At 59.1% G+C, this 27,260-nt stretch overlaps 1 protein-coding gene across 5 annotated transcripts; it reads left to right on the top strand.

Moving 5' to 3' along the window:
* The first annotated feature begins 12,279 nt into the window (after nt 1–12,279).
* Nucleotides 12,280–24,261, top strand: LOC101420648 (G1/S-specific cyclin-D1). 5 transcript variants are annotated; one of them, XM_058305011.2, is made up of 5 exons: nt 12,280–12,703; nt 14,282–14,497; nt 15,056–15,215; nt 18,696–18,883; nt 19,181–19,305. In XM_058305011.2, the coding sequence occupies exons 1-5, from the start codon at nt 12,506–12,508 to the stop codon at nt 19,271–19,273; spliced, it is 855 nt and encodes a 284-aa protein (XP_058160994.1). In that variant the 5' UTR covers nt 12,280–12,505; the 3' UTR covers nt 19,274–19,305. The 5 variants fall into 5 exon arrangements, with proteins under 5 accessions (XP_058160994.1, XP_058160992.1, XP_058160995.1 ...); XM_058305009.2 differs by lacking the exon at nt 19,181–19,305 and adding an exon at nt 21,187–24,261 and having other exon boundaries at nt 12,281–12,703; XM_058305012.2 differs by having other exon boundaries at nt 12,281–12,703; nt 18,696–18,844.
* The last annotated feature ends 2,999 nt before the right edge of the window (nt 24,262–27,260 follow it).

The following is a 27,260-nucleotide window of genomic DNA, read 5'->3' as shown; positions in this document are numbered from 1 at the left end:
TTCTTGACCTCTAGGAACTGTATGAGATAATAAGAGCTTGTTATTTTATGCTGCCAAATTTTGGGACGATTTGTTAGTCAGCAATAGATAGCTGGTACACCTGTCACCCCCTGTCCCCAGTCACATTAAGCCTGGAACCTTCCCTCCTCCGTGAAGTTTTCCTGGTGCTGCAGGCAGATTTGGGGTGTTTTCTTCCTCCTTGCTCCTAAGACTTTTGACCAGGTGAGGGGCACGGGGGTTGGGTGGGATGCAGTCCCAAAATCAGCTGAGATGTACTGCCTCCTTTAGCCTTCGGACGCCAGTGGGCCCGGCTCATTCCTGCCTGCTCTGGGGCAGCACTGGGCAGAGTTGGAGGGCAGGAGGCAAAGGCCAGGGCTGGCGGGGGGTGTGGACGGTGGTGACAGCTCTGCCCCCAGCGGAGGCGGGAGTGGTGGACACACCAGGCCCAGGAGGGGAGACCTGGGAGAAAGGAAGGGAAAAGCAGTCTGGAAACACGTCTTTTCCCATTTTACAGGTTCAGCCCCCCGGGCTCCTCCTCGGGTTGCTGACGGGGCATATCCGGAGGGCGTATCCGGGACGCGGTCCTTGAGGTGGCACATGGGGGATACCTGGGCCGGGGCTGCCGAGAGCGCTGGTGCAGCGCGCACCCTCGCAGCAACGTCCACAGCGCGGAGACCCGTTGCAGATCGAGCCTTGCCGCGCTCTCAACGCCCGAGCCATGAGCCACGTCTCAGGCAGAGCGGCTTATGTCCCCAGCCCGGAGAAGGAGGAGGAGAAACGAGGAAAGAGAAGGGAAGAGGGGGGAAGGGAAAAGAAGAGCAAGGCAGGAGGTACACAAAGAGCTGAGAAACCCCCTTCAGAAATGAAAAGTCTTCTCCTGGGTCCGAGCACCAAGAGCTAAGACCCCCCCCACAAGATCCCCCTCCCCCCGACTTGGACTCCCACTACGGGCGAACCCTGCTGCTCAGGAAAGATGAACACGTACGTCCACGCAGAGATGTGTTCACGAGTGGCCACTGCAGCAGCATTCACAAAAGCCAAAAGTCCACCAACCGATGGATGGAGAAACAAGATGTGTCACGTCACATCCGCACCATGGGGTAACAGGCAGCCACAGAAAAGTGTGGATTTTGGATACAAGCTACCACACGTGACCCTTGGAAACACGGTGAGTGGAAGGAGCCAAACACAAAAGGCCCTTATTGTGTTCCATTTCCATGACATGTCCAGAAGAGCCAAATCCACAGATGAGTGGCCCCTGGGACTGGCTGGGAGAGCGCTGGGAAAAGCGGAGCGACTTTGGGTATGATGAAAAGTGTTCTAAAATTCAATTGTGGTGACGACGGTCACGCAACTCAGTCGATACACTAAAAATGACTGGATTTAAGTTCACGGATAAACCTCCTGCTACGTCAGCCGTCAGCCGTATCTCAATAAAGCTGTTAACATCAGCAAGACAAACCCTGCAACTTCTAGGTGCTTCTCAGGAGCCCAGCGAGCAGGACGGCGTCCCAGCTTGTGTGAGCCTGCCGCCGAGCTCCCCGTCCATTAAAGGGGAATGAAGGGATTCTCCCTAGAGGTTGTCATAGCGATCAGATGACAAGACTAAGCAGGAGCCCAGGAGTCTCCATTCTTATCCTGTCATCAGAACTGGTTATCTTTGCCCTTGGAGCAGCTTAGAGGCAGGAGACAGGCTGCTTCCCTGTCTGGGCTCCTGGCGTGCCTCGCTCCCCTACCCCCCTGCCTTGCTTGCCCATCCTGGCCCTGACCTTTGGCTTCCTCCTTCCTTCCCACTCCCCAGCATTGCAATGACACCCACCCTACCTACCCTCCTTATCTTTCATCTCCTCTTTCTATCACCTGGAGGCTTCCATGGGAATTCCATTCAAGCTTGGCCCCATCAGCCAGTAATCAAAGGGCAGAAGGAAGAGGTGGGTGAGGCCCGACTTGGGGGACAGGGAGGAAACAAAGGGCCTCCTGGGTCTCCTTGAGAAGAGCTCTGAGCTCACCACCGCGGCACCCCGCTCCACGGCCTACCCTCTGTAACCTCTAGTGGTGGCCTCGTGCAGCTGAATTCTCAGCCTGGGGGGCTACAAAAGGGACGCTGAGACTGACCTTCTCAAGAACTCAAAAGTGTAGAGGGGAAAAGTATGTTTACCCAGGTCAAGGCCGCGCCTTGAAAACCTCAAGATATTTTTGTCTTTGGCTGGAATTTTATCAGCCTGGCATTACAATTCTGATGATCTCAAGGAGATCTTATTGGCAGCTATATAAGCCTTTGATTAATAAAAATGGGGAGAGGAAGAGGTGGGATACAGGGGAAGCCCCTGTATTTTCTTTTTCTTTTTTATATATAAATACGTAATTTGTGACAAGAACTACATAAAGCTTGGGGTAGGGAGGTGTACCCTATGAAACCAAACACAATAGTTATACATTTAGGATGTTACACTTAAGTCCACGACAACCACAAAGAAAACACTGGAGAATAGGTAAACCCAGAGACAGGGAGGAGAGCACAGGTTGCAAGGGCAGGGCCATTCCTAGGGGAGCTCGTGCACGCTGGGTGTAAGGTTTGTTTGAGGTAACGGGAAAGTTCTGGGAACGGAGCTGGTGAGGATAACAACATTTTGAGTGCGATGAATTCCACTGAATGGTACGGGTGGGGGTGACTGAGATGGGAATATATGTATATCTGTTTCCATAATTAAACAAAGAAAATGCAACTGAAGAATCAAGGACAATTAAATGCAATACACCAGGTCCTGGATGGGCTCTAACACTGGAGGAGAAACAGCTCAAAAAGACATTATCGAGACATAAAGAAACTGGAATACAGAAGGTAAGCTTTATACCCACGTGAAAATGTTCTCGAATTTGAGAACTGCACTTAAGGGGATTACACAAGTGAACAGCCTTGTCCTTAGGAAATGTACAGGGAAGTATTACGTGTTCCAGGAACTTGATGCATGCAGTCTCCTCCCAAATGTTCTGAATATTAATAATGATAGATTAGCGATAGGTGATAGAATTAAAAACAAAACAAAACCCATGGCTAGTAAGTGGATAAATTCAGGATTTGAACATATTCTGGCTCTGGAAACTGTAGAAAGACCAAGACAAAGAGCTGGGATTGTATCCTGCAGGCCAAGGGGCATCGCTACTCGGCTTCAAGCTGGGAGAGACATAAGACAAAAAGCTTAAAAATGATCCCCCCTGGCTACCATGCTACACCTTCCCATCCGGCTACACTGGACACAAGGGCGTGACCCCAGAGGAGTGAGGGCATCTGAGACAGAGAGGGGTTTTAAGGGGGCCTGATGGGGCCCAGAGCTTCACGGGGGCTTCCACGCTGCCCCAAGGCTTTCCGTGTCTTCATCTAAGCCTCCGCCCACCAAAGAGACCAGCAGGTCAGGGGCCGGCAGGACCTGGGTAGAAGGCCAAAATGAGGGGAAGGGGCACTGGCCTAAAGGTCAGGGGCAGGAGGGTCACCCAGCGGTCCATCACTGGCCGGAGGTCTTGGGGTCCAGGTGAGTCTTCTGGAGTTGCCGGAGATGGTCAGATCTCATGAATCGGTGGCTGCGCTGATCACGTTTACGTGGGCCACATGTGGGGTGTACTTGCATGTGTCGTCCAAGCTCGGTGGAACGGAGCAAAGTCCGGTTACAGGCTCCCCACCTACACTCACCGGGCCTGTGCATTGGCGTTCGTGACTCGCGGGGTGAGAATGTCAGGTATAAGCTTTTCCGCGGTTCTCACCCTGGCAGCATTATGGCCTTGAAACTAGGCATCTCCTTCTTGGTGCCCCTTCCCAGGCCCTGGAGTTCTGTTCTGCTCTCTGTGGAGCAGGTATGGGCTGCACAGGTAGGAAGGGGTCTTCCCAGGACTCTCGCTGGCTCACAAGAGTATCCTGGGATTCTAAAGCTACCAGCGATGGGGATCCAGGGATGGCATCCCAAGGTTGTGGGAATCTTTAAGGGGCAACATCTGAGCCAAAGAGGGGAGCACTGCCTGGGCCTCAGGGGAAGGCACGGTTGGAATCAGCAACATTTTAGAAGTTAAAGAGGCTCTGTTAGAAGATACCGACAAAGGTTCAGTACCCTTGGGGCCCTGGTGTGGGACATCATCAGGGAAATCCCCCATATTTTCTATGTGACTTTTCTGTTACCTAAAGCTTCTTTGAAAATAAAGCAAAAAATATATATAAGACACTGGGGAAACATACAGAAGAAACTGTCACTGTACATAAAAGATAACGTTTCTTACGGCGATGAAAAGACACAATGAAAAAAATGTTCACTTTTTATTTTTTTATTTTTATTTTTAAATTATTATTTTACTTTGTATTATTTTTATTCAATAATTTTTTGGCTTTGTTTTGGGGGAGGTTTTGGATTGCAGAAGGGTCACAACTGTGGTAGGGATGATTGCTAGTGTGGGGTGTACGTGACGGGGGGATTGGGGAGGAGGGGTGCACCTGGGGCATGCCTTTATCGAATATGAATAAATTCAAGTGAATAAGGTCATAGGGTGTTGTCTTGGTGGGTGGAGATTCACAAAATAACCAAAAGAATATTGAATGCCCATCCTGGGAAGTCCTGCTACATTGTCTAATAGAGCAACAAAATCCCTAGAGTACATGGGCAGTGCCTAGTGAAGGAAGACAAACCAATACTCCAGGGCATTGATGGTTATACTTGTGAACCTTGTTCATGTGAAATTGAAACTCAGCTTAGTATTATGTATTACCTAAGAGTTACCTCCTGAAAGCCTCCTTGTTGCTCAAATGTGGCCTCTCTCTAAGCCAAAGTCAGCATGTAAACTCACTACCTTCCCCACCCCACCCCACCTTGTGTGGGACATGACTCTCAAGGATGAGCCTCCCTGGCACTGAGAGATTATTACCAAGCACCAACTAGCAATGAATTTGGAAAAAGATCTTGACCAAAGGGGGAAATATTAAATACAAATGAGACTTTATGGCTAAGAGATTTCAAAGTGAGCTGGAAGTTCATTCCAGAGGTTACACTTACGCACATCTCAGGAGGATCTCATTTACTGCCACAATAAACAGTGCCTCAAGCAGGGGTGGTCCTGAGGGCTCTAGAGACATCTAGATACTATAGACAGGGCAGACTATCTCAGGAATTCAGCACCCTATCTGTGGGCTTTACCTTGGAATATATATTCCCCAATGTAATAAAGTTAGATTCATTTATAATTTCCCTATACCCAGATCTTCTGCATCTTTTATTTGAACCTATAATTAGCACTATACTCATCAAATATATGTACCAGAGACTTAAATATTCAGCCTACTCATATGCTGGTTAAGCCCTGAATCTCAGTAATGTTCCAACACCTACTGTTCAGTTCATCAGACTCACCCAGGACAACTAACAAAATAATGATGATGGACGATGCCCATCCCCAAAAGGAGATATCTACACAACTGCAAGCAAGACAATTCTGTCCATCTGCCCCATGTGATCTAAGACCCCTCTCAATTAACAGAATGGGCATCACCATCCCCAAATCTTCAAGATTGAGGAATGAACAAATATAAGGGGGGAATGCAACTATGGACTAAAGTAGACTTAGTATTAATCTAGCAACGGAAGATCTAGTAACACTGATATACAGGCAGTGGTTACCAATAGTTCTGAGGGGAGGGAGAGGAAAGAATGGTGCAACATGGGGCATTTTAGGGACATTGGAATTGTTCTGAATGACACTGCAATGATGGATATAGGCCATTATACATTTTGTGAAATCCTTTAAGAATGTGCAATGCAAAGTGTAAAGTGTCATGTAAACTATAGTCCATGGTTAGTAGCAGTGCCTCAACCTGTGTTCATCAATCATAGCAAATGTAACACACTAATGAAAGATGTTGTTAGTATGGGAAAGTGTGTGTGCGGGGGTGGGCTATAATTCCAATGTATCATTTATGTAATCTGAAACTTCTTTAAAAATAAAATTTAAAAGAGCAACAGGTAAATACAAACTAAAACAGGGAGATGACTCAGTTCTAACTTAAAGAAGGTGCTCTGTTGCTACCTACAGCTTTCAGGGCGCGGGGTGCCTGCTGGGAACAATAACGAAGGGTCTATGCTAATATTAGCAACAATTTTGCCGGCTGGCATGGCACGCGCTGTGTGCCTGATTTACCGGTGGGAACTCATTTTTCGGATGATCGCCCCAAGAGGCCAGCGCTGTCACTGTCTGCCATTAGCACCACCGTGGCTCACGCATATACCACAGGGCCTGGTGTTTCTGGCTGAGCGTCCATGTGCCCCAAGCCCTGACCCAGGAGGGTAGGGGTGGGGTAGGAGAGAAGACCTGTCCCCCACGCCCACCCCCAGAGCTCAAGGAAGGTGAGCCTGCCTGTCAAGCTGAGGGCACCTCTGTGGCCTTTCTCCACATCTCAGCTCAGATGCTCCTGCTTGGCCTTTGGGTTGGAAGGAGAACAAAGTGGCAAGGATGAAGGCCTGGAGCCCCGGCAGCAGAGAGGGTTTGCTCCAGGCGGCCGGGTCCAGCAGCCCTCTCTCCCCAGGAGTTTAGACAGCCAAATGTCTAAACCCACTTTGGTGGCTGCTTGACACTTGTGCCCCGTGGCTCCCAGCAATGCCACTGACCCACAAGCTCACCTGCGGTTGCAACCCCCTTTCTCCTGAGCAGAGAGTAGGGCCCAGGCACCGGGACCCTGCCCAATCCAGAGGCCCGGGCGAGCCTGCCACGCTGGCCCTTGAGGAAGGGGCTTCTTTGTCTCAATCAACTGTTTTAGGGCTTTTCTGGGGAAAGGAGGCAAAAGAGACAGGGGGGAGGATGAAAGCAGAGAGATATCATCCGTGGACGTATGTTCTATGATTTAACTCTCATGTCCAGAGATGGCTCAGAAGGCAACGAGTAAAAGCAAGTTTATAGATTATAAAGCCTTTTGAAAAATCCTCTTTCTCAATATAACGCAGATGTTTAATTAATTCCACAACCAGCATTCCAGCCTGCAGGCTGCAGGAGGACAAACCCATGAATGAATAAGCTTAGCAGCCTCAACCCCGGCCAGACGCGGGGCTTTACGCAGCACAGGGATACCTCCACTACTCCCGGCTGTGCCAACTTGGGGGGCTCTTCCACCCCATTTTACAGATGGACACAGAGACCCGCCCGGGGTGGCACAGCTACCGGAGGAAGTAGTCCTGGATGGGACGCCCTTGTGCTGTTTCTTGAAGAGTGTTGCAAACTTCCTGGCATCTTGAAAAAGAAGTGGTTTGATGTTGCCCTGAATTCTTCAAAGAGTGGGTTAGCGTGATTCGCTTCTCAGGAGCCTGGGGTTTTTCTGAGAGTGCCGCAGCCCAGAGGGCATCCCTTCCCCTTTGCCAACTGTTGAGTAACCTGACCTCCCCAGCCTCAGTTTCCTCACCCATTAAATGGGCTTCTGGAGGGCTCATTTTGAAGAGGGCGGAGAAATGGCCGGAGGCAAACCACTCGTGGAAGTGAGGCCTCCTCTGGGAGGTGAGAGCTTTTCCCTTCAACCCACAGGGCACGGGCTTCCCAGAAGCTGGGCATTCGTCCCTGGCGCTGGGAAATGGTGCCCATCCAGGAGCCCAGCCCAGGCCCACCAGTGCCCTTTCCTCCCCAGACCCACTGCCTCCCCTTATGGCAGGGGGAGCCCTCAGGCCAAGTAGGGAACAGAGAGACGCCTTCCTGAAAGTCTGCAGAATTTCTCTACTGGTGCAAGCCTGGGGAGCCACAGCCTGGCCAGAGTCCCAAAAGACGGCACCCCCCACCCCCAATCTGATAAGGCCGAGAGACCCAGCGATAAGCTCAATTCTTTAACTTAAACTGATGTTGGGGGAGAGGCAAAGCGCACTGTACATTTTCAAGAATACTTATGGCTTTCTACGGACATTTTCCTGTTTGATTAGGATTCCCCTTCTTAGTTGCCCAGTACTTTGGACTGAACCACCGCATGATTTGGAAAATTAAGGAAAAGAAGACAACTGACAGCCGGCCGCAGCGCTTCCGCCTTTCTGTGGCTCCTGGGAAGGTCTAATGGTCACCAGTCCGGGTCGGTTACGTTCCTCAGGCGGACAGGCAGCCCTTCACTGATACCGGCGGCGCCCGAGCGGCCTCACACGTTGCATCTTTACAAACAGGCACGTTACGACGCCAGCAGCACAACTCCCCTTAGTGTATCAAAAACAAGCCCCGGGCTGCGAGGGGGCAGGGTCGGCCCCGCGAGGTCCGCGGCCATCGCAGCCGCGGGTGCGCGCCTTCTCGAGGCCTTACGGTAGGCGCAGGGCGCCGGGCCACCACGTGGCTGCGGAACCCGGGCCCGGCGGGAATGCGCGGAATGCGAGGCGCGTCCCCGCACGCTCCCGAGGCCCGGCGGGGCCGGAGCGGCGCGCGCGCTCGCCGCCCGCGACACCCCTGCGGGGCGGCCCGGCTCGACTCCTACAGGTGGAGCCCCGGGTAGGCCCCGCGGCCGGTTCCGGTGGGTCGTGGACCCCGGGACCGTCACCAGCCGCCCGTGGCGCGGGCCCGAGAGACCCCAGGGGAGAGGTGCAAGACCTTAGGTTTGCCTCGCCCCTGCCCCCCCGCAGGGAAAAGCAGCCCCCCACCCACCCTCGCCCGAGGCAAGTGTCGCAAGCCGCGGGAGCCCGAGCCCTTCCCCCCAGTAACGCCCCGGGCCGCTCCTCCACCCACCCCAGGGGGTCAGGGTCAGGGATGGAGGCGCTTTCGGGCCAAATCAGCCGCCCCGAGAGCGCCGGGTGCGGGGCGGGGGCGCCGACGTCGGGGGAGCTGCCGCAGCGGGTTGCCGAGGCCCGCACCCTCGCTCGGAGTGGGGGGCCACTGAGGCCATTACCCTCCGCTCCCCATTTCTTTACCTTGACTGGTTTACTTCTCGAACTGGGCGCCCAGTCCCCACCCGTTGGTCAGGGCCGGGCCGGGGTCCTGAGCCGAGAGGCCGGGAAGTTCCCAGTGGACTTTGGGGTTCACATTGCCCAGGCACGGCGCGTGGAATTTGGGGGACCGGGGCTCGTGGAACTGGAATCTTCTTTCACCCCCAACACTTTGCATCGTTTTCCTCGGGTTCTCAGACGCGTCGTCGGGCCCAAGGCCCCCCTACCCGTCGGGGGTCCCACACCTCGCCCGCGGCCTGCAGAGCTAGGGATGGGGGGACCAGGTACCAGGGTCGCGAGGGGGCGGAGCCTGAGTGTGGCTGAATATAATTGACGGGCGGAAACGCACCTCCGCGGCTTGGGACGGTGGGGGCGGGGTAGTGGTGCGGTGTCCCTGCGTCTGGCTGCCCGGTCCTGGGGTTTTGGGGCACCCGAGCTGGGCGCCGGGTAGGCCTGGCCGAGCTGCTGCAGCACGTGGCGCAGCGTGCGCACCTCAAAAGCGAGCAGCTTGGGGGAAGGGGAGCCAGGGCGCCTCCGGAACCCCGCGGCCCGCATTCGGAAGCGCTCCACTGCGCGACTTAAGGGCTTAACAATGGAAAACTCGCGGGGCGGGAGCCAAGGCCTTTCAAGTCGCCGCCAGGTATGCGGCTGCAGGTGACCCCACCTGGGTGCGCCTGCCAGCCCGCCGCCCCAGTCCTGCGGGGAGATCGCCAGTGCCTCTCCCCTCGGCCCCTCACCCCTCTCCCCCAAAGTCCCCCGCGGAGCCGGCGCGCAGCCGCGGTGCGTCTCGGGTTCGGTCCCTTGGCGCGCGGGTTCCTGAATGAACGCGCTCCCTTCCCCCGCCTGAATGAAGGTTCCCACAGCCAGGGACGGTGGCAAACACGTGCCTGCGGCGGAATTCGCCCTCTCCGGGCCGGCGATCCGCCCCTGCAGCGGCCACCCGGCTGGGGCGGGCCCGAGGAGAGCGGGAGGTGACTTAAGTGATTTTGGAGTTTTCTTTCAAACCAACATGGTTTTCCCCTCCCGATTGAGCCATCGGCTCTTTGTCTAGAAACGGTCCCCATGAAATAAGCGCAGAGCACTTTAAATGAGCTCCGAGTTCGCAGTTCCTGCTTCGTGGTGGGTTTTAAAAAGACAGTGGGAAGTGGGAACTGCAGCATACCAGTTTGGAAAAGTTGCTTTTTTCCTTGAAAAAAAGTAATTCAAATCAAGATGCGTCCTCGGCTGTTCCCGAAGCGATGACCTCCCCCCCGCCCCCCGGGCCCGGGGCTGTCGGATCCGTCGAGGGACTGGGGCGGGCCGGTGAGCAGGGCTCCCCAAGGTGGGGCCTGGCTGGCCGGCGCCCCCCGCCGGGCCCCAAATTCCAGCGCCTTCCCCTCGGGTTCCTGGACGGCCCTTGCACGCTCGCCGGCCGGGGTTGCACTTTTGCGCCCGTCCCTGAGCGGGGAACTCCAGCGAGTTCCTCGTCGAGATCTGCCCGGTCCGCCTAGTAACAGCGCCGCGCCCCCATTGGCTCATGCTAATTCCCGTTTCCTCGGCCTTTCGCCGAGGGGGGGGGCAGGCTCCCTCCCGGCCCCGGAGCCCGCCGGGCCCGAGTGGGCGATCCGCTTTCTGCTCCGCTGCCCCTCGCCGACGCCGGCCGGCCTCGCGCCTCGGGCGCGCCGGGGCGCACGCGGGGGGCTCGGGCCACGCAGCCCCTGGAGACCGGCGCGGCGGAGCGAGCGCGCGCGGCCCCATAAATCATCGGGGCGGTCGCCGGGTCGGGAATTTATGAATGAAAAGGCAGCCGGGCAGCCCTCGTGCGCCGGCGGAGGCGGCGGAGGCTCCGCGGTGCCCGGGGCGGGGGCAGCGGCGGTGGGTGCTCGTGCAGAGCCCGCCCTCGGCTTCGAGGCCGTGGGCCGGGGCAATCACCCTCCCAGACCCGGGATCTTAGGAACCCTAATTCCCAGGGGGGGAGGGGCGCGGGAGGCATCTGCCCGGGAAGGGGGTTCGTACCTCGCCGCGTGCACCCTTTTATCCGCTTTCTTTGGAGCCTTTACTGCTGGGGACACGGGGGTGTTATGGCACTGAACTATATTCAGAGCGAAGTAAATGCACAGTTTTCTTAATTCGAGGCACATAGTGTAAAAATTTTTTTAAAAATCGAGACTGGATAAAATGCCTTTTAGAAAGCACTAGAGACAATCTCTCATAAAAACACTTGGTATATTTGGTGCGTACAGCTTGAAGTTTCTGATAATACTGGGGACCCTCTGATAACCTCGAACATCTATAGATTTGGTTAAAAGTCATCAGTAGACCCTTTATCTTGCACTTGTCCTAGCTTTGCCAGCCCCTGCTGCCCACCCCCTCACGCTCACGAGTGCAGCCCAGAGCCAGTTCTAAAGGCGGGGAGATCTTCATTTCCCCACGAAACCAATTAGTAAGTTTCCGGTGGTCTTCGGGAGGCGACTATTTCCAGTTATTTCTTTTTCAATGAAGAGAGAAAAAAAAAAAAAAAGGCAGGACAGGACCACTGGCTCGCAGCTTCCGCGCAGAGGTCCTTCTCTCGCTGTTAGATGCCGGGATGGGGGGGGGGGGCGTGGATTTGGAGACCCCGCAAGGAATGGGTTTGCCAAGGTGGGAGGACGGCCCTCGCGTCCCCCCGCGAGGAGGACAGGATGGAGGAAATGCCGGCCACCATCTTGGGCTGCTGCTGGAATTTTCGGGGATTTATGTTATTTTGTGAGTGAACCGAGGCGAGGCTGAGATCCCCTTAACTTTCACCGTGCCCTCTTGGGCATTTTCAACTGCCCCCCCCCCCCCCCCCGCCCGCCGGCACGAGGCCTCCGTCGGGGCCATACGTCCTGCCCCGGTCCTTGCAAGCTCCTGAATTCCAGACCTTCACACGTGTTAATGAAAATGAAAGAAAATGCAGAAGCTGTGAGCCCTCGGCCGGCCCCCCGCCCGTGGGTGCCCTCGTGGCGTTCTCTCCGCCGGGATACAGGGTGTCGCCGAGCCCCGGGGACCCTCCTCTAGGCGGTTTCCCCCGGCTGCGTGTGGCCTGCCCGCCCTCTTAGTTGACCCCCTCTGCAGAGCCACCTCCACCCGCCACCCCCAAAGCCCAGCGACCCACGCTGGGGGGACCGACCCTACTGCACCCCTCTGGCCCGGCGGGGAGAAAGGCAGCCGCGGGGCGATTTGCATTTCTATGAAAACCCGGCTTCGGGGGAAACTCCGCCGCGGGGCAGGCGCGACGCCTCGGGGATGGCTCTGGGGCTCTGCAGCCCGCGGCTCCCCGGCGCTCGGCGCCCGCGCCCCCTCCCCCTGCGCCCGCCCCCGTCCCCACCCCCCCTCCCGCGCCCATTCTCTGCCCGGCTTTGATCTCTGCTTAACAACAGTAACGTCACAGGGACTACAGGGGAGTTTTGTTGGAAGTTGCAAAGTCCTGGAGCCTCCAGAGGGCTGTCGGCGCAGCAGCAGCGAGCAGCAGCGTCCGCGGCGCTCCTGCGAGGGGCAGAAGAGGGCGAGGGAGCGCGGGGCAGGCAGGAGAGGACACCGAGCGCGCGCGCCCAGCCCGGAACCCACCGCGTCCCAGGCACCCGAGCAGAGCCGGCAGCATGGAACATCAGCTCCTGTGCTGCGAGGTGGAGGCCATCCGCCGCGCGTACCCCGACACCAACCTCCTCAACGACCGGGTGCTGCAGGCCATGCTCAAGGCCGAGGAGACCTGCGCGCCCTCCGTGTCCTACTTCAAGTGCGTGCAGAAGGAGATCCTGCCGTCCATGCGCAAGATCGTGGCCACCTGGATGCTGGAGGTGCGTGGCCGCCCCGAAGGGCGGCTCTTCCTTGAGACTTCCCCGCGACGTGTGGCCCAGAGGCTGTGCCCCTCGCCTGTCCCCCCTCCACTCTCGCACCCCGACTATGAAGTTTGCCGGGGTGTTGCTAGGAGTCGGTATTTTCCAAATAAATCGATAGCGTGGGTGGCTTTTGACCGAGGAAGAAATGGGGGTGGGGGAGTTAGAAAGTCCCTTTCCTCCCGGAGCGTAGTGGGGGGAGAGTGTTGGTCGGGTGAAGGGTGCCATCGGGGAAAGTCGGTGCCCAGAGTGGGCCCGAGGGTGCGGGTGGGCAGGCCGGGCGCCTTTGGTGGCCCCCCTCCTGGGCCGTCACCAAGCAGCCCCAGCCTGCGCCGGAGTCTCCCTGCGCCTCCTCTCCCGGCCGCGGCGGCCCGGAGCCGCCGGCTCGTGGGAGAGAGAGGGGGTATAGATTTGATTTTATAATTAATACCCATGTACACGTATGCAAGGGCCGCCCGTGCCAGTATTATGCGCCATCTTTGTTCTTTTATTGCAAAGCAAAAGTGTTTATTAATAATTGGGGGGAGGGTGGGGGCGGGGAGCGACCGGCAAGGCTCTGGGGCCGCCGCAGCGGCCGGCGGGAGGGGCGCGGGGACCGAGCGCTGGCAGTTTTGGGGGATCCCCAATCGGGAAGGGGGTCCCCTTTGTTCAAGCGGCGAGCCCCGGGGCGCCCCGCACGGCCAGTCTGGGCCGGAGAGCATGCCGGGCTGCAAGGTCGCGTGGCCCCCAAGACGCCCGGTATTAACCCTCGTCTGGATGAGTGTCGGCTCGGGGGGTGCTGCCCACAGCGAGCTGGGGGCCTGGAGCACATTTTCAGACCTATGATGGGTGCCTGGGGGGCCGCAAGTATTTTTAAATAATTTTTGAAAGTGCGGCGTGCTGCCCTCGCGAGAGGGAAACGGCGCCCGCGCCTAGGGGGAGGGGGGCACCCCAAATTTGAATTCCTGGGGCTCTCCCTGGAGCCTGAGGCTAGCTCCCGAATCGTGGACTAGGTAAAGGACCGTCCGAGGGTCATTTCCAGGGGGTTTTTATGGAGCCAGTTATTTTTTTTATATTTTTAAATATTTTTTGAAAAGATGACGTCTGGGGAAATGCGGCGCGGCGGCCTGGGACGCCACCTTTGTGTCTCGCCCGCGCGGCGAGCGCGGCGCCCAGCCCCGCGGCCCCGCACCCCATTTCTTGGCGGACCCGGGGCCAGGCGCGCTCCCGGACCCCTACGCGGGCCGGGGTCGCACGGGCTGGGCAGACCGCGCCACCGCGCGCGCCGCAGCCGTGCCGGCTCCCGTCGCGACCATGCCAGCCTACGCAGGGACTTTCCCTTTCAGTTTCGGGGTGGGTGGGAGCCGGGGACACGCAGGAGCGGGGGGGCGCTCAGCGCGAGCTTCTGCCGCCCCCTGCCCTGGCCCTCTCCGCCCTCGGGAACCGGCCGCCCAGGGCGAGCGAGGTGACAGTGCCGGGTCCCGGGAAGGGGTCCTGCGCGTCCCGGCGGCGGCGGTCTCAGCCCCCTCCCCCACCCCACCCCACCCGATGCTCCGACAGGTCTGCGAGGAGCAGAAGTGCGAGGAGGAGGTCTTCCCCTTGGCCATGAACTATCTGGACCGCTTCCTGTCGCTGGAGCCCGTGAAAAAGAGCCGCCTGCAGCTGCTGGGGGCCGCCTGCATGTTCGTGGCCTCCAAGATGAAGGAGACCATCCCGCTGACGGCCGAGAAGCTGTGCATCTACACTGACAACTCCATCCGTCCCGACGAGCTGCTGGTACCCACGGGGTCCCCCGCCGCCCACAGGCACCCCATTAGCTGCAGGTGGCAGGGGTCCCGGCCCAGCACTGACAGATCCTCTTCCCCAGGGGAGGAGGGCCACACCGCCCCGGGGCTCCTCTTGAAGGAGGAGGCGGCGGAGTCCCAGGCGCCCCCGGACCTCGCCGCCCGCCGCCCCCCATCCCGCTGTCCCTCTGGCTGGGACCACGTTTGCGCCCCGCGGCATGACCGGAAAGTGGGCGGCGCGCGCCCCCTAGCGGTGGTGGCGCGCGCGGGCGGCCCGCGCTAATTAATAAGGGCCTTTCGTTCCAGATGGTGGGAGGTCTTTTTGTCTCCACTTGCAAACAGTTGGCTTAATGAGCATGAGAGCGGCAGCCTTTTCACGCGGCCCCTTCCCTGTTTTGATCTGAGATCGCGTGCTGTCCCCCCCCCACTTCCCGGACCCCTCGACACCTCTCACCCCCGGAGCTGCAGCGCGCACGGGGCGCTGGCCCGGGCCGGCGGCTGACCTGGGGGCCCTCTGTCTGTCTTGTTTTGCGCCCCCCGCCGCCCCCAGCAAATGGAGCTGCTTCTGGTGAACAAGCTCAAGTGGAACCTGGCGGCCACGACCCCGCACGATTTCATTGAACACTTCCTCTCCAAAATGCCGGTGGCCGAGGAGAACAAACAGATCATTCGCAAACATGCGCAGACGTTCGTCGCTCTGTGTGCCACAGGTAGGGCGGGGCCGGCGCCCACCAGCCCCTCCCCCAGGCCCCAGAGTCCCCAGGCGGATGCCCCGAGCCCAGAGCGCCTCGCTGGGCAGCTGCACCCTGTCTCTCTGCCTCTGAGCCCAGCTATCCCCATCCGAGTTGCTCCCCAGATCCCCATCCTGCTCTCGGGAGCACCCCTCTTTCCCTGCCCTAGAGAACAGAGGGCTGGGGTTGGAGCCTTTGTCTAGGAAGGCTGGCCCGAGAGGGAGGTGTCGCCCTCTCCTGGGGCCACGCCGCCGAGATTGGCCGCGGCCACCATCCCGTTCCCGGGTGCCCAGGGCCAGCTCCCCGTGCCGGGCGCGCCTGGCCGTGGCCGCTCCAGGCTGGAAGGGGTTTACCTTGGCGGCCCAGCCCGCCGCCTCCCCCACTCCACGGCCGGCCCTCCCCGTGTCCTCAAGGAGCCCGGGCCGCGGGGCCCCCCTCCCGGCCTCTGGGGCTGGGCCACCTGCCAGGGGCGCCTACCGGGGTGGGGAGCCCCAGCCAGCCGGCAGGGCCTGCACCACGTGCGCGGGGGCGCGCGGGGGCAGGGCGCAGAGGCTCCCGGGCACAGAGGCGCACTGCGGCCTGAGGCCCTGGCGGGGGCTTCGCACAGCCCTGGGAGGGGCTGGGGGACAGCCCGATGCCAGCTGCCGCCCTTGGCCGCGAGGGGCCCGGCCTGCCCCCCACTAGCAGTGCTCCCCCCAGGCCCCTCCCTGCACTGTCACCCCAGACTTCGGGAGCTGAGTGTGGCGGATGCACAGCGCGGGCCCCTCTTCGCCCCAGCCTGCTCTCGTCCGCAGTGACCCCTTTCCTCTCATGTCTGGCTGCTGGAATTGACCCCCCTGGTGGAGGGAAGCCCCCCTCCTGCCCAGCCCTGCTGTGGCCTGCGGCCTCCCATCAGGCCTGTTTCCCCACGTGGGGGGCCCCACTCTGGGTAACTTGAGGTCCAGAAGAGGGGCTGGCATCAAAGACCAAAGTTTTTGGCTTTCCCCAAAGGGGCAGAGCCCCCAGTCCTGGCATCCTGGGGGTCCCCACGGTTGTAGAGTAGAGCTGGGGAGATACTGGCTTTCCTGCCCCCCCTTTCCACTGCCCTCAAGGCACCGTCCCTTCCTCTGAGCTCTAATCAGCCAGGCGTGTGGGGGGATGGGCAGCCAAGAACGTCGTGGGGCCGGATGGATTTAGGGGCGGGGATGCCCTCCCCCGGGCGTTCTGCCCCCTGGCCCGAGAGCGGGGGAGCCTCCTGCCGGCCGCCCGGCCTCGCCCTGCGCCGAGCAGGGAGGCGTTCTCTGGCTGGGGCGCACCGAGGAGCGGGGCCTCTGGAGACTCCCAGGCAGCCTTTTATGGAGGTGAAAGTGGTTTCAGGGAAACGCCGGAGCTCCTGGAGACGGACCCAGGCAGGCTTCTGGCACGCCCCCCCGCCCAGGAGGGCACTGCTGGGCCTGGAGCCCCCTGCGACCCCTGGGAGGCGGCTGCCCTACCCCGCCAGAGGCGGGGGGTTGCAATTGGGGGGGTGCACGGGGTTCGGAGGGTGCCAGCGGGCTGAGATGGGGCGCTCAGCTGCTGGCGGTACAGCCGCCCCATCTCCTGGTGTGTTGTCTAAGTGGCCAGCACCCCCGGCCCAGCCCAGGGGCAGCCGCGGCTCCAGTCCATCGGGGGTGCCCAGCGTTTCCAGCCGCGATGTTAACTCCAGGGTGGGCCTGGGGGGGAAGGGCGCCCGCTGGGGCCCTGCTCCCGCCAAAGCCCCATCTGTGCCCTCATGACAGCTGCCATGCTCCGGGAAGAGGACTGTGCCGTCTCGAGGCGCCAGGGCGCGGTCTTGGGGTGCTCTCCGCAGCGCCCGCCCACGGGCTCTCGGCTGCTGCGTGTGCACGCGCGCGCAGAGCCTGGTCCTGCGCTGGGTTAGGGAGGGGCGACACACTGTCCCCTGCGCCGTTGGCAGTGAGCGCACACTTGGGCCCAACCCCTTGGCGCGGGTCGGCACGGCGCCCCCCGCTGGTGAGCCCCTTCCCCTGCTGCTGCGGCCAGAGGACGAGGGGGATGGGGTCCCGGTGTCCCCCCAGGGTCAGTACACACCGGTCTGTGGCTGCCCGCCGGCGTGGTGTCACGTGGCCCTGGCTCGCCCGGGGGGAATTGTTCCTGTTAGAGGCCACCTGGCGTCCTCGGGGGCATGCCCGGAAGCCGGCTTTGTCTCCCCATCAGGACACCTGCCCTTCCCAGCACCCCTTAGCCAGGCCCAGGTTGTCCATTCTCTGGGGCTACATGACAGGGACACCTCCCTGTGCTCCCGCCCGAGCCCCCGTTCCTGGGCCCTTGGCAGGGCTGCAGACGCCTGACAAAGATGCCACACTCTTGGGGGGCTTCCAGCTGCAGCCCAGGGAGGGCCCTGATTAAATGCTGGGATTCCTGCCCCCCGCCACCAGGATTCCTTGTGGAGGGCGACAAAAAGGCAATCCAGGGTGCTAGCCTGGGGTGGTGGCTGTGGCCTCTCCGTCTAAGAGTCCTTTCCACTTGTCCACCTCCAGGACGAGGGGCGAGGCGGGCTGCACGTCTGCTTACAGCCCTTGGAGAAAGGGTAGGTGGTCCTGACCACTAATTAGCTGGGGGTCTTCACCCCACGCTGGTGGTTTTGGGGTGTCCCTGTGTCGGGGAGCAGGCATGTTGATGGCTCCCGCGGGGAGGCTTGGGGGAGGGGTAGGCACCTGGTGGAGCTTTACCATTTCAGGCTTTTACATACAGAGGTGCCCAGGGGAGGGCTGTGCCAGAGGGTCCCTGGGAAGCCACCTGAGAGGGGAGAGGCCTGAGCCAGGGCCCTTGGCTGCAGGGGGCCGAGTCAGGCTGGGCGGGAGCAGCCGCTGCACCGCCGTGAAGCCCCATTTTCCGGCTGGCTGTGCCCCTGGCTGGTCCAGCCTTCCAGAGGTGTCTGTATAGTAGCCAAGCATCCGTCCCTAATTTGGGGGAGACACTGAGTCACTGAAATTGTGGTGTCCATGGCCCAGAAGAGGCCTTGCGCCAGCCAGTAGGGCGGCAGTCCTGTGAGCTGAGGGCCGGACAAAGGCCCACTGAAAAGGGCGCTCTCTTCTATGGTCTCATTCAGTGTGAGGTCCCCCTGCCCTGTCCCCAGCCCCCCACCCCGCCCCGGGTGCCCAGGTCCCCTGGCTGCTTGAATTTGCTCTGCTGAGGCTGAAGGGGTTTACGCTGTTACGTGTAAATGCTGAAGCCCCCAGCTACCGCCCTTCCCAGCATCAAGGCTGGGAATGTGCAGGGAGCCTCAGATGGGTGCAAACTGACGTGCGCCTCCGTTGTCCCCCGAGCCGCTGTCCCAGGCCTGGCCAGCGCTGGGAGGGGGCCTGATCAGCAGCTGTGCTGGGCGGTACCCACGCCCCACGAGGGTTCAGGGGGCATCTCCCACATCCACATGCACCGTCTCCCCCACCCACCCACATTGCCCGTTCTCTCTGCCCACAGACGTCAAGTTCATTTCCAACCCACCCTCCATGGTGGCTGCGGGCAGCGTGGTGGCCGCCGTGCAGGGCCTGCACCTGGAAAGCGCCGGCGGCTCCCTGTCCTACCACTGCCTCGCTCACTTCCTCTCCAAAGTGATCAAGTGTGACCCCGTAAGTGGCCATCCCTGTCTGCAGATCGTCCCCCCAGAGGTGACTGCTCCCGACCCGGGGAAATGGGGGGGCATTGGGGGGCTAGTCCTTGTCCACTCCTACGGGGGGCGCCTCTGGAAACGGGATTCTCACGTCCCCCTGGGGCTGGCGGAGCAGGCGGGCCACAGACCCTCCCCTGGGTCACTGGTCCATGTCCTAATGGTGTGTGGAGTCGGGCTGGGTGAGCTTTGTTTGGGTGACAATGTGGATGGTCAGTAAATAGAGGCTTTCAGAGGGCTCCTGTGAGGTCTCGAGGGGCCCTGCAATGAGTCAAATAGACAACCTTGCTTTTTACAGGCCGCCCTTGAGAGGCTGCTGCCCGCCAGCCCCCCAGGCCCCGGCTCCTCTTCCAAATGCCATTGTCTTACTCTCCATTCTTCCCTTTTTTAAAAGACAGGATTAAAATGACAATTACAAGCGTTTATGGCATTTTACCAAATTAGCCCGCAGAGGTTGGGGGGTCAGGGGTCAGCCTCAGGACTGACTTGGGGGCTCAGGTTGGGGGGTGGGGAGGCCTGCTGAGGCCACCCTGCGGTGGTCTAGCCCAGAGCACCTGGGCGGGGGTCCCAGCTGGAATTCCAGGGAAGGAAAGGGGGAGCTCTGTCGAGGGTGGAGGGCGCGCTCAGCTGCTCAGGGTTCTGGTACAGCCCCTGGAAGTGGGGACCCCCCCCATGCCTAGGCTCAGGGTTTGGGGAGAGGGTGGCCCAACTGAGTGCCAGGGTGAGGGGTGCCCCGTCCTTGCCGGGCTGCTGGGGGTCAGCTTCCTGCAACTTTGTGCTTGGAGACGCTGCCGAGCCTGGCCGAGCCCAGCAAGGAAGTGGTCCTGGAGACGCGCCCTCGGTCCCAAGGCATTTCTGGGTGGCGTTGGATTCCAAACTCTGCACCTGAGCCAACCGTTGGTCTCCCCCGCAAAGGGTAGGGTGCTGGCACCACAGCCTGGGCAACGTGCTGTCTAGAGACAGCGCCAGAAAATTACCGCACCGTCCCCGTTTCCAGGAGGTTCTGTCTTCGTCAGATCTGAAGCACAGTGCCGCGCAGCTGGCACGCGGGCACAAGATGAACTGAGGCTGAAGTCGGTTTGGTTTGCCTGGGTCTCCGGTGAGGGCGGGAGCTGAGCCCAGACTCAGAAAAGCCTGCGGCGGCCACTGCTTTGGTCGCCAGCGCATCTTCCTTCCCTCGCGTGGGTGGGTGTCCCCTGCTGGGTGTCAGGACTTCCTGGAGCCCGCCGGGCCCCGGCTGCGTCCACCTGCCCGGGGCGCACAGCCTGACCTCCGGTCACCTTTCGGGCATGCTCCCCACCAAGGGCTCACCCTCGGTGGTCATCTTTGGCAGAGGGAGAGGGTGCTGCGTTCTCACCCAGAGGCCCTGGAAGTCTTGCTGAGCCTGTGGGCTGTGAGGGAGTCGGCCACCAGGTGCCTTCCCGGGCGGAGTGGGGGCAAATGACAGGACGGGCCCTGGAGCCCGGGTCTCACCGGGCAAAGCCACTGGCCTGTGGGGGCGCCAGTAAACGGCCGTTGCTGGGTACTGCAGGTACAGAGGATGCCAGACCTTGGGACTCGGGTGGCATCGGTCTGGGCCCCGTTTCCTTATCCATAAAAGGGAGACGCGTGCCCTGCCTTCACCTGCTGTGTCATCTAGTTAAAACATCGGGAAGGGCTCCCCGAAGGCCCAGGGCCACTCCACGGATTCGCACGGCTGCCCCCCCTGGCCTGGGCCATGCAGGGTCTCTTCAGCCCGTCCACTTGGGAGCTCAGTGGGCCCTGCTGGGGTCTAGCAGGAGCTCAGGCCGCCCCTCGTGGGCTCAGACGGAAGCCCCTAGGTGCTGGGACCCCACTGGAAATGCAGTGTGGTCTCTACCAAAAGGAGACCTTGCTCCAGGAGCCTGAGCCCAGTGAGGTGGCATTTCCAGCGCCTTCTGTCTCCTGAGCGTCCGTTCTCCATGCCAGCCGGTCTGGTGGTGGACGTGGGCGCTGTAGCCGTGGCAGGGTAGCGGCGGGAAGAGGCTGATGCCGGGGGCTTCCAGGCCTGGGCGGGGTGGTGGAGACCAGGGCGCGTCCGGGGACCGGGACAGGCCGTGGAGACGCGGGGTAGGCGGCTGGCACTCGACAGGTGGCAGGCAGGCCTTTGGTCCAGGGCTGGGGGCTGGTGGGGGGCACCCCTGGGTTTGGGGGAGCAGCCCCCACATCTTCCGTCGCCAGGTGTGAGGGGCGGGCTTCGGGTTCACCTTGCTCTTACAGAACCCTTCCCGGCGGCTGGCGCCCCCTCATGCCCGCCTCTGCGCCCCCTGCCCCTGTCTCGCCCAGGACTGCCTCCGCGCCTGCCAGGAGCAGATCGAGGCCCTGCTCGAGTCGAGCCTGCGCCAGGCGCGCCAGAGCTTGGACCCCAAGGCCGCGGAGGAGGAGGAGGAGGAGGAGGAGCAGGAGGAGGTGGACTTGTCCTGCACACCCACCGACGTGCGCGACGTGAGCATCTGAGGGCGCCCGCTGGGCGCCGCCCCCGCTGGTCCGCAGAGCAGCGACCAGCACCGCGACGACGACGGGGGCGCCCCCGCCCCCGGGAAAGGAGTCTGCCCGGTGCTCCCCGGCCAGGCCAGACCGTGCCGTGCCGGGGACACTTTCCTCCCAGAAGGGAAAGCGTCATCCCTCTTGTTTTTTCCTTTGCTCTTTGTCCCTTCCATCTATGACTTAATAAGCAAAAGAGAAAAATTACCCCCAGAAAACTGTAGGAAAAAAAAAAAGAAAAAAAAATAGTCTTTGCATAACGCGAAGTTGGGGGGGGTGGGGGTTGTGCTACAGAAATAGAGGATTTTATACCCCAATAATCAACTAGTTTTTATATTAATGTTTGTGCCTCCGTGTTGTTAGAGTAGAATAAGCATTAACACAAAGGAAGCCTCTGCAGGGGAGGATTAGATTAGATTTGATTGTGTGGCTGTTGTTTTTTTTTAAAAAAAAAAAAGCATAAAAACATTGAAAAAAAATAGAAAAATGCAACACACCATTTTTAAAGTAGAAGAGTGTTATAGATAGAAAATCATATTCTTGTGCTTTCCCTAAAAAGCAAGGCTTTAACACTGTTGTAGAATCTGTGTATCTTGCTTGCTTGTGCATGTAGCCACTTTATAATTCATTTGTTCTTGCTTTTTTTATTTTTGTAGGTAGGCGTGTAACCTCTTCCCCTTAGCAATGGCTGCTGTGAGCCCCGATGCGGGCGGCGTAGCGTTTGTCATCGTCGCAAGTGCATCCTTAGGCCCGTGAACGCTTGACGGCGCCCTGGCGCTGGGAAAAGCCAGCTCCCCCACCACACGCTACTAGAAAGAGAAATAGAATAGCAACGTAATATATTCTATTTTTATAATCTTCCTATTTTTGTAGTTAACCTGCTTATGAAACGCTGGTTTTTCACCCAAAACAGACTTGCAGCCTGCTTACATCTGAGTTAATTCCATAGCTCCTTTTTTAAAAAATTTCCCTCAATATTCTAAAACCATTCCATTTCAAAGCACTTTCAGTCTAATAGTAGTTCTAGGAAATGTCTTTGCTTATCTCCTGGGAGGGTGGGGAAAGGACAGTTGTTTTTTTTAATGGAATGGTTTGGGAATAGTTACATAATTGGGTGCAAGGAGGATGGCAAAGTCAAGGACATGTCAGTACGGTGTTAGTGGAAGGGGATAATTTTGAAGGCTGTGTTCCATTAAAGAGAGAAAAATTTGCATTCCCACATTGCCAGGATCTGTTCCTTTCCTTTCCCGTAGAAAAGCCGAAATTTAGAAATCTTTGGTGCCAACTCATGTTTGAAAGTAGTGCCTTCAAGGTTGACCTAGACAACACGTAGTTTAAGGATTAACTTTAGATGTTTTACACCTGAAGGTTTTAAACACTAAAAATATATAATTTATAGTTAAGGCTGAAAAGAATATTTATTGCCGAGGAAGTTCATAAGGCCAGTATGATTAATAAAGTAATGCAGTCTCCCCTTGATGGAAAAACACAGAAACCTTTCTGCCTTGACGTTGCAGATTTGACGTGGTTTTGTAAAAGATGGGTCCTTCCTTATAGACCAGGAAGAGAACAAAAGTAAGGAAAACCACACCAAGACATGGATTTGGCCCTGTTGGGCATTTCTCAAAGACATCAGTTCCGTGGGAAGTTAGTACTTAAAACAAGTTCAGTTCTGAGGTTCTCATCCCCTGCCCCCCTCCTGTTGGAGAGAAATTCAGCCACAAGTAGACAATTTGCACATCTCGGCTCAGTACTTTTTTGTGATGATCATTTAGGAAGTGTTGAAGGGAAGTGACGAGAGCGCTGAGGGTGGGAGAGAGCACGTGCAGGTGTGGGCAAGCAGAGCAGGATCGCTGCTGGCAGGTGACCACGTGGAAAGGCAGGCTGCCGCTTGGTTTTCTTACTGCGCTGCTATCTATGATTTCCCGGCACGGTTTGGAGACAAATTCACACGCTTCTCTGTTTCACCTTGTTTTGCTGCTATTGGAGGATCAGTTTTTTTGTTTTGTTTTACAATGTCATATTACTGCCATGTTCTAGGATTTTAATTTTCTCATAGGAAATTGTATTACGGATGCCAATTTTTGTGTGTAGATTCTTTTTTTTTAATGTGATCAATTTTGACTTAATGTGATTACTGCTCTATTCCAAAAAGGCTCCTGTTTCACAATACCTCATGCTTCACTTAGCCGCGTGTACGTAGGTCCGGGGGGGTCAGTTCCGCTGGCCCGTGGCCTCCTGCTTCGGCGGACGTCGCCTTCTCCCCGCCTCTGTCCCCTTGGAATCTGATCTGAGGTTTCTCATCACACTCGTCATCAAAGCTGTATCGATCTTTGCAGTTGGCCGCGAAAGTTGCATTGTGACGTACCCCGTGCGTCTTGGCGCGCCACCCTGGTGCTGTATCCTTGGGACTCGGTCATCGGGACGGTTGGGCTCTTCCGGACTCTGTTAAACTCGGGGCGCTGTCACCCCTTGATGCCCCGGTGCTCTGTTTCGTTCACTATAGCATAGCGCTAACTTACAGACACTCTGAAGCTCCAGGCGGCTGGCTGCACTGCCGCACCCGAGGATGGGCACCGCCTGTGCGCCCAGGGGGGCCGTCGGCGGGCCCGGGGCGCCCCCACCCCAGGAGCTCTGCATGTGCTTACCTCATAACCATTGCAGCTGCGGTATCTACGTCCAAACCAAACGGGAGCCTTGCGGGGCAGTGGGGCAGGGCGAGGCCGCAGCGGGCGGCGGGGCTGGGCGTCTGGCGTGGGCGCCGGTGGTGCTGCCGGGCCCCGATGGGCGCTGCTCCCCGCCACGGACCGGTCACCGGCATGTTTCCAGCAGAAAACAAAACGTGGAAAGTCTAGAATAAAATCAGTTAAAACCCCAGTGCAGCGGCTCTGTCTTGTCTCTTGTCGAGTGGCGCCCCTGGCCTCCGCCCCCTGGGCACAAGTTCCCTCCTCCGCTGGGAGGACCAGGAGGGTCTCCGCCATCCCCAGACACCCCTAGGGAGGGGGAGGGGGATCACTGGCTGAGAACTGCTCTGAGAACCACCTGATGTCCCTGGTGCATGGGGGGACAAAGAGGGGACCACTTGGACCCCTGGCAGGTGATCAGAAGAGATTGGAACGGGTGAGCCCACCTCAGCCACGTGAGAACAGCTCTGACCTCCGCGCCACAAGCAGCCCCACCCACCTGCCCCTACTTTCACCGGTTGCCCCCCTCCCGGAGGGGCGTTATTTGCAGATAGAAGAATAAACAGAGCGAGCGTTGGCGAATCCCTGCTGGCATAAGCTGCTGTTTGCTCTGGGTGAATCACAACCCTGGTGCGTGGCCAAATCGGTGAGGGCCACGGGACAGGGCTGGCGACCTGGGAGGCCTCGTGTCACTCTTGTGACGCTTGCTTTATGACGCTCGCCTGACATCAGGTGCACGCAGCTGAGCTGGTTTCCGGGCCCCAGGGTGCAGGGCAGTGGTCAGCGGCCTGGGCAGGTGGCAGCAGACCGGGGGCCCCGGTGCGCTCCCAGCCCTGGGCCTCTCCCGGGGCCTTGGGTTTCCTGTCGGCACCTCGAGGCTGGTTGGTCCTCAGCCTGCAGGACAGCACCTTAGCCTTTGAGGCACCCTCTGGGTGCCCTGCTCCGGAGACGCCTCTGGTGGCCACGTGGGTGAGACAAGAGCAGTGTGTTGTGTCGGCTCTCGGGGAGGGGGGGTGCCTGCAGGTCCTGGAGGCTGGAACGTGGAGGGGGATGGCTCTGGCCGCTCCAGGTTGGGGGCTAGAGTGTGTGTGTGTGGGGGGTCTTGCCCCTCGGGGGGCCCAGCAGGTGCTCAGGGGTCCTGCGAGAGAGCCCTGCTGGCTGGTGAGAGCCCTGCAGGCAGGCCCGCCTCTGTGTCCCCACGTTCAGGGCTGGGGGCAGGGGGGCAGGGCGAGGTCATCAGTTGCCAGTGGTCGCAGCTGTGCAGGATGCTGTGACGACGACCAGGGCTGCACCTGGAAGAGGGGCTCTGGGGTGCCCGGAATGGCAGTCTGCCCACATGGGGTTCTTCGGCCAGGGGGGCTGAGGGGCGAGGGGATCGCCATTTTCTTTAAATGGGGGACAGACCTGTGAGGCTATAGGTAGAACAACTTTAGGCTCAGGGAGCAGGCTTTTTGTTCTTAATTTTTTTTAACTTTTTGTTTTGAAATAATTTCAAAGTTGCAGGACAGCTGCAAAAGTCATACAAGACCCGTATAGAGAACTCAAACAGGCCTGCCCCCCATGCCCAGATCCGCCAGTTTTAACATTGTGCCGCGCCTGTGACAGCGTCCTCTCTAGGTACCGGTCTCTCTACACTCTAAACATTGAGAGTAGGTTTTAGACATCATGCTCCTTGAATACGTCCTACTGCCCGGGACACTTCCGAAGGAGGAGGACACTCACGCGTGCAACCCCCTGCTGTACGGTCGTCAAGTTCAAGAGCTTCAACACCGACATAAAGATTTTCCCAGTTGTCCCAATAATGTCCACTCGGGGCATTTCCCCTCCCATGATCAGATCCAGTCTAGGACCAGCTTTGTACTCACTGTCGTTGCCTCTCTAGTCCACGCTCTCTTTTCACTTGTGGAAACAGCTATGCAACCTAAACACTCCCCCCTAGCCTCTCCCAAGCACGTAATTCAGGGGGACTGCTCACCCTCACAACGTCACGCCACCCTTTCCCCTGTCCATGACCCCACAGAGGCTCTGCCCCGGCCATGCCTGAACTCCCCACCCGCCGGAACCTGTACTCCACAGCCGTGCGCATTCAAGGTATTTCACACAAGCGGAGCCAGACAACGTCCTCTTGTGTCTGACTTAGTTCACGCACCGTGTCTTCAGGGTTCATCCACGTAGCGTGTGTCAGAGCTTCATGCTTTTTTAGTGGCTGTATAGTGTTCCATCACGTGGACAGACACATTTGGGTTTTCCATTCATCTGTGGACAGGCACTTGGGCTGCCTCCACCTTTCGGCTGTTGTGAATAATGCTTGCGATGCACGCCGGTGTGCAATCATCCGCTTGAACCCCGGCGTTCCGTTCTGCTGGAAATATACCCAGGAGTGGGACTGACGGGTTATATGGTAATTCTACATTTAACTTCCTGAGAAACCAACGAACTCTCTTCCAAGGCGGCTGCCCCACTTCATATTCCTGCCAACAATGCGGGAGTGTTCCACGCCCTCCACGGCCTCCCAGGGTCTGTTTTTAAACTCTTTGACAACAGCCATGTTAGCGGGTGAAGGGTTCTAAAATTCCTTAAGGTGGGAGACACCATCTGTTTGTAGCCCGATGGCAGCGACACTGTCGAAAGGCAGAAATGCATTGACTTGGAGACAGAGTGTGACGTAGGGCAGAGGGGGGGCTTCGGGACGGGGGAGCAGGGCGGAGGGGAACGCTGAGCCTCTGGGCACACCAAGGGCAGGGCGGGCTGCCAGAGGCGGGGCCCTGGGCACACGGGAGTCCCCGACTGGAAGCGCCAGGGAGGACTCAGGAGGCAAGCGGTGCCGGGGCTGGTGATGGGGGAGCCCCTGAGCGCGCTCCCGCTGCCGCCCCTGCCCCCCGCCTCGCGGCCGCTCCGAGGACCCAACCCGGGCCAGTCTCCCTGCATCCACGCCGCCCACCCACCCTCCTCCCCCGCCCAGGACCCTCCAGGGGCTGCCTCTCTCCTCCAGGCTGGAGGCCAGGGTCCTTCCCCGGCGTCCCTCCCAGCCTCGCGGCCATCCCAAGCTTCCAGTCCTTTCCCCCTGCCGCTGCACAGGCCCACAGCGGCACTGGCCTCCGTTTCTGCTGGTTCCTCGGCGCCCAGGGCCTCTCTGGGGCGTCCCTGCCGCTCCCTCCAACCCCCGCCCCTGCCGCCGGGCTGAGCGCCTTA

Source organism: Dasypus novemcinctus, chromosome 10 (assembly GCF_030445035.2).
Source record: "Dasypus novemcinctus isolate mDasNov1 chromosome 10, mDasNov1.1.hap2, whole genome shotgun sequence".
Lineage (NCBI taxonomy): Eukaryota > Metazoa > Chordata > Mammalia > Cingulata > Dasypodidae > Dasypus > Dasypus novemcinctus.
Note: the sequence above shows the minus strand (reverse complement) of the source record. Positions and strands in the feature narration are given on the sequence as shown.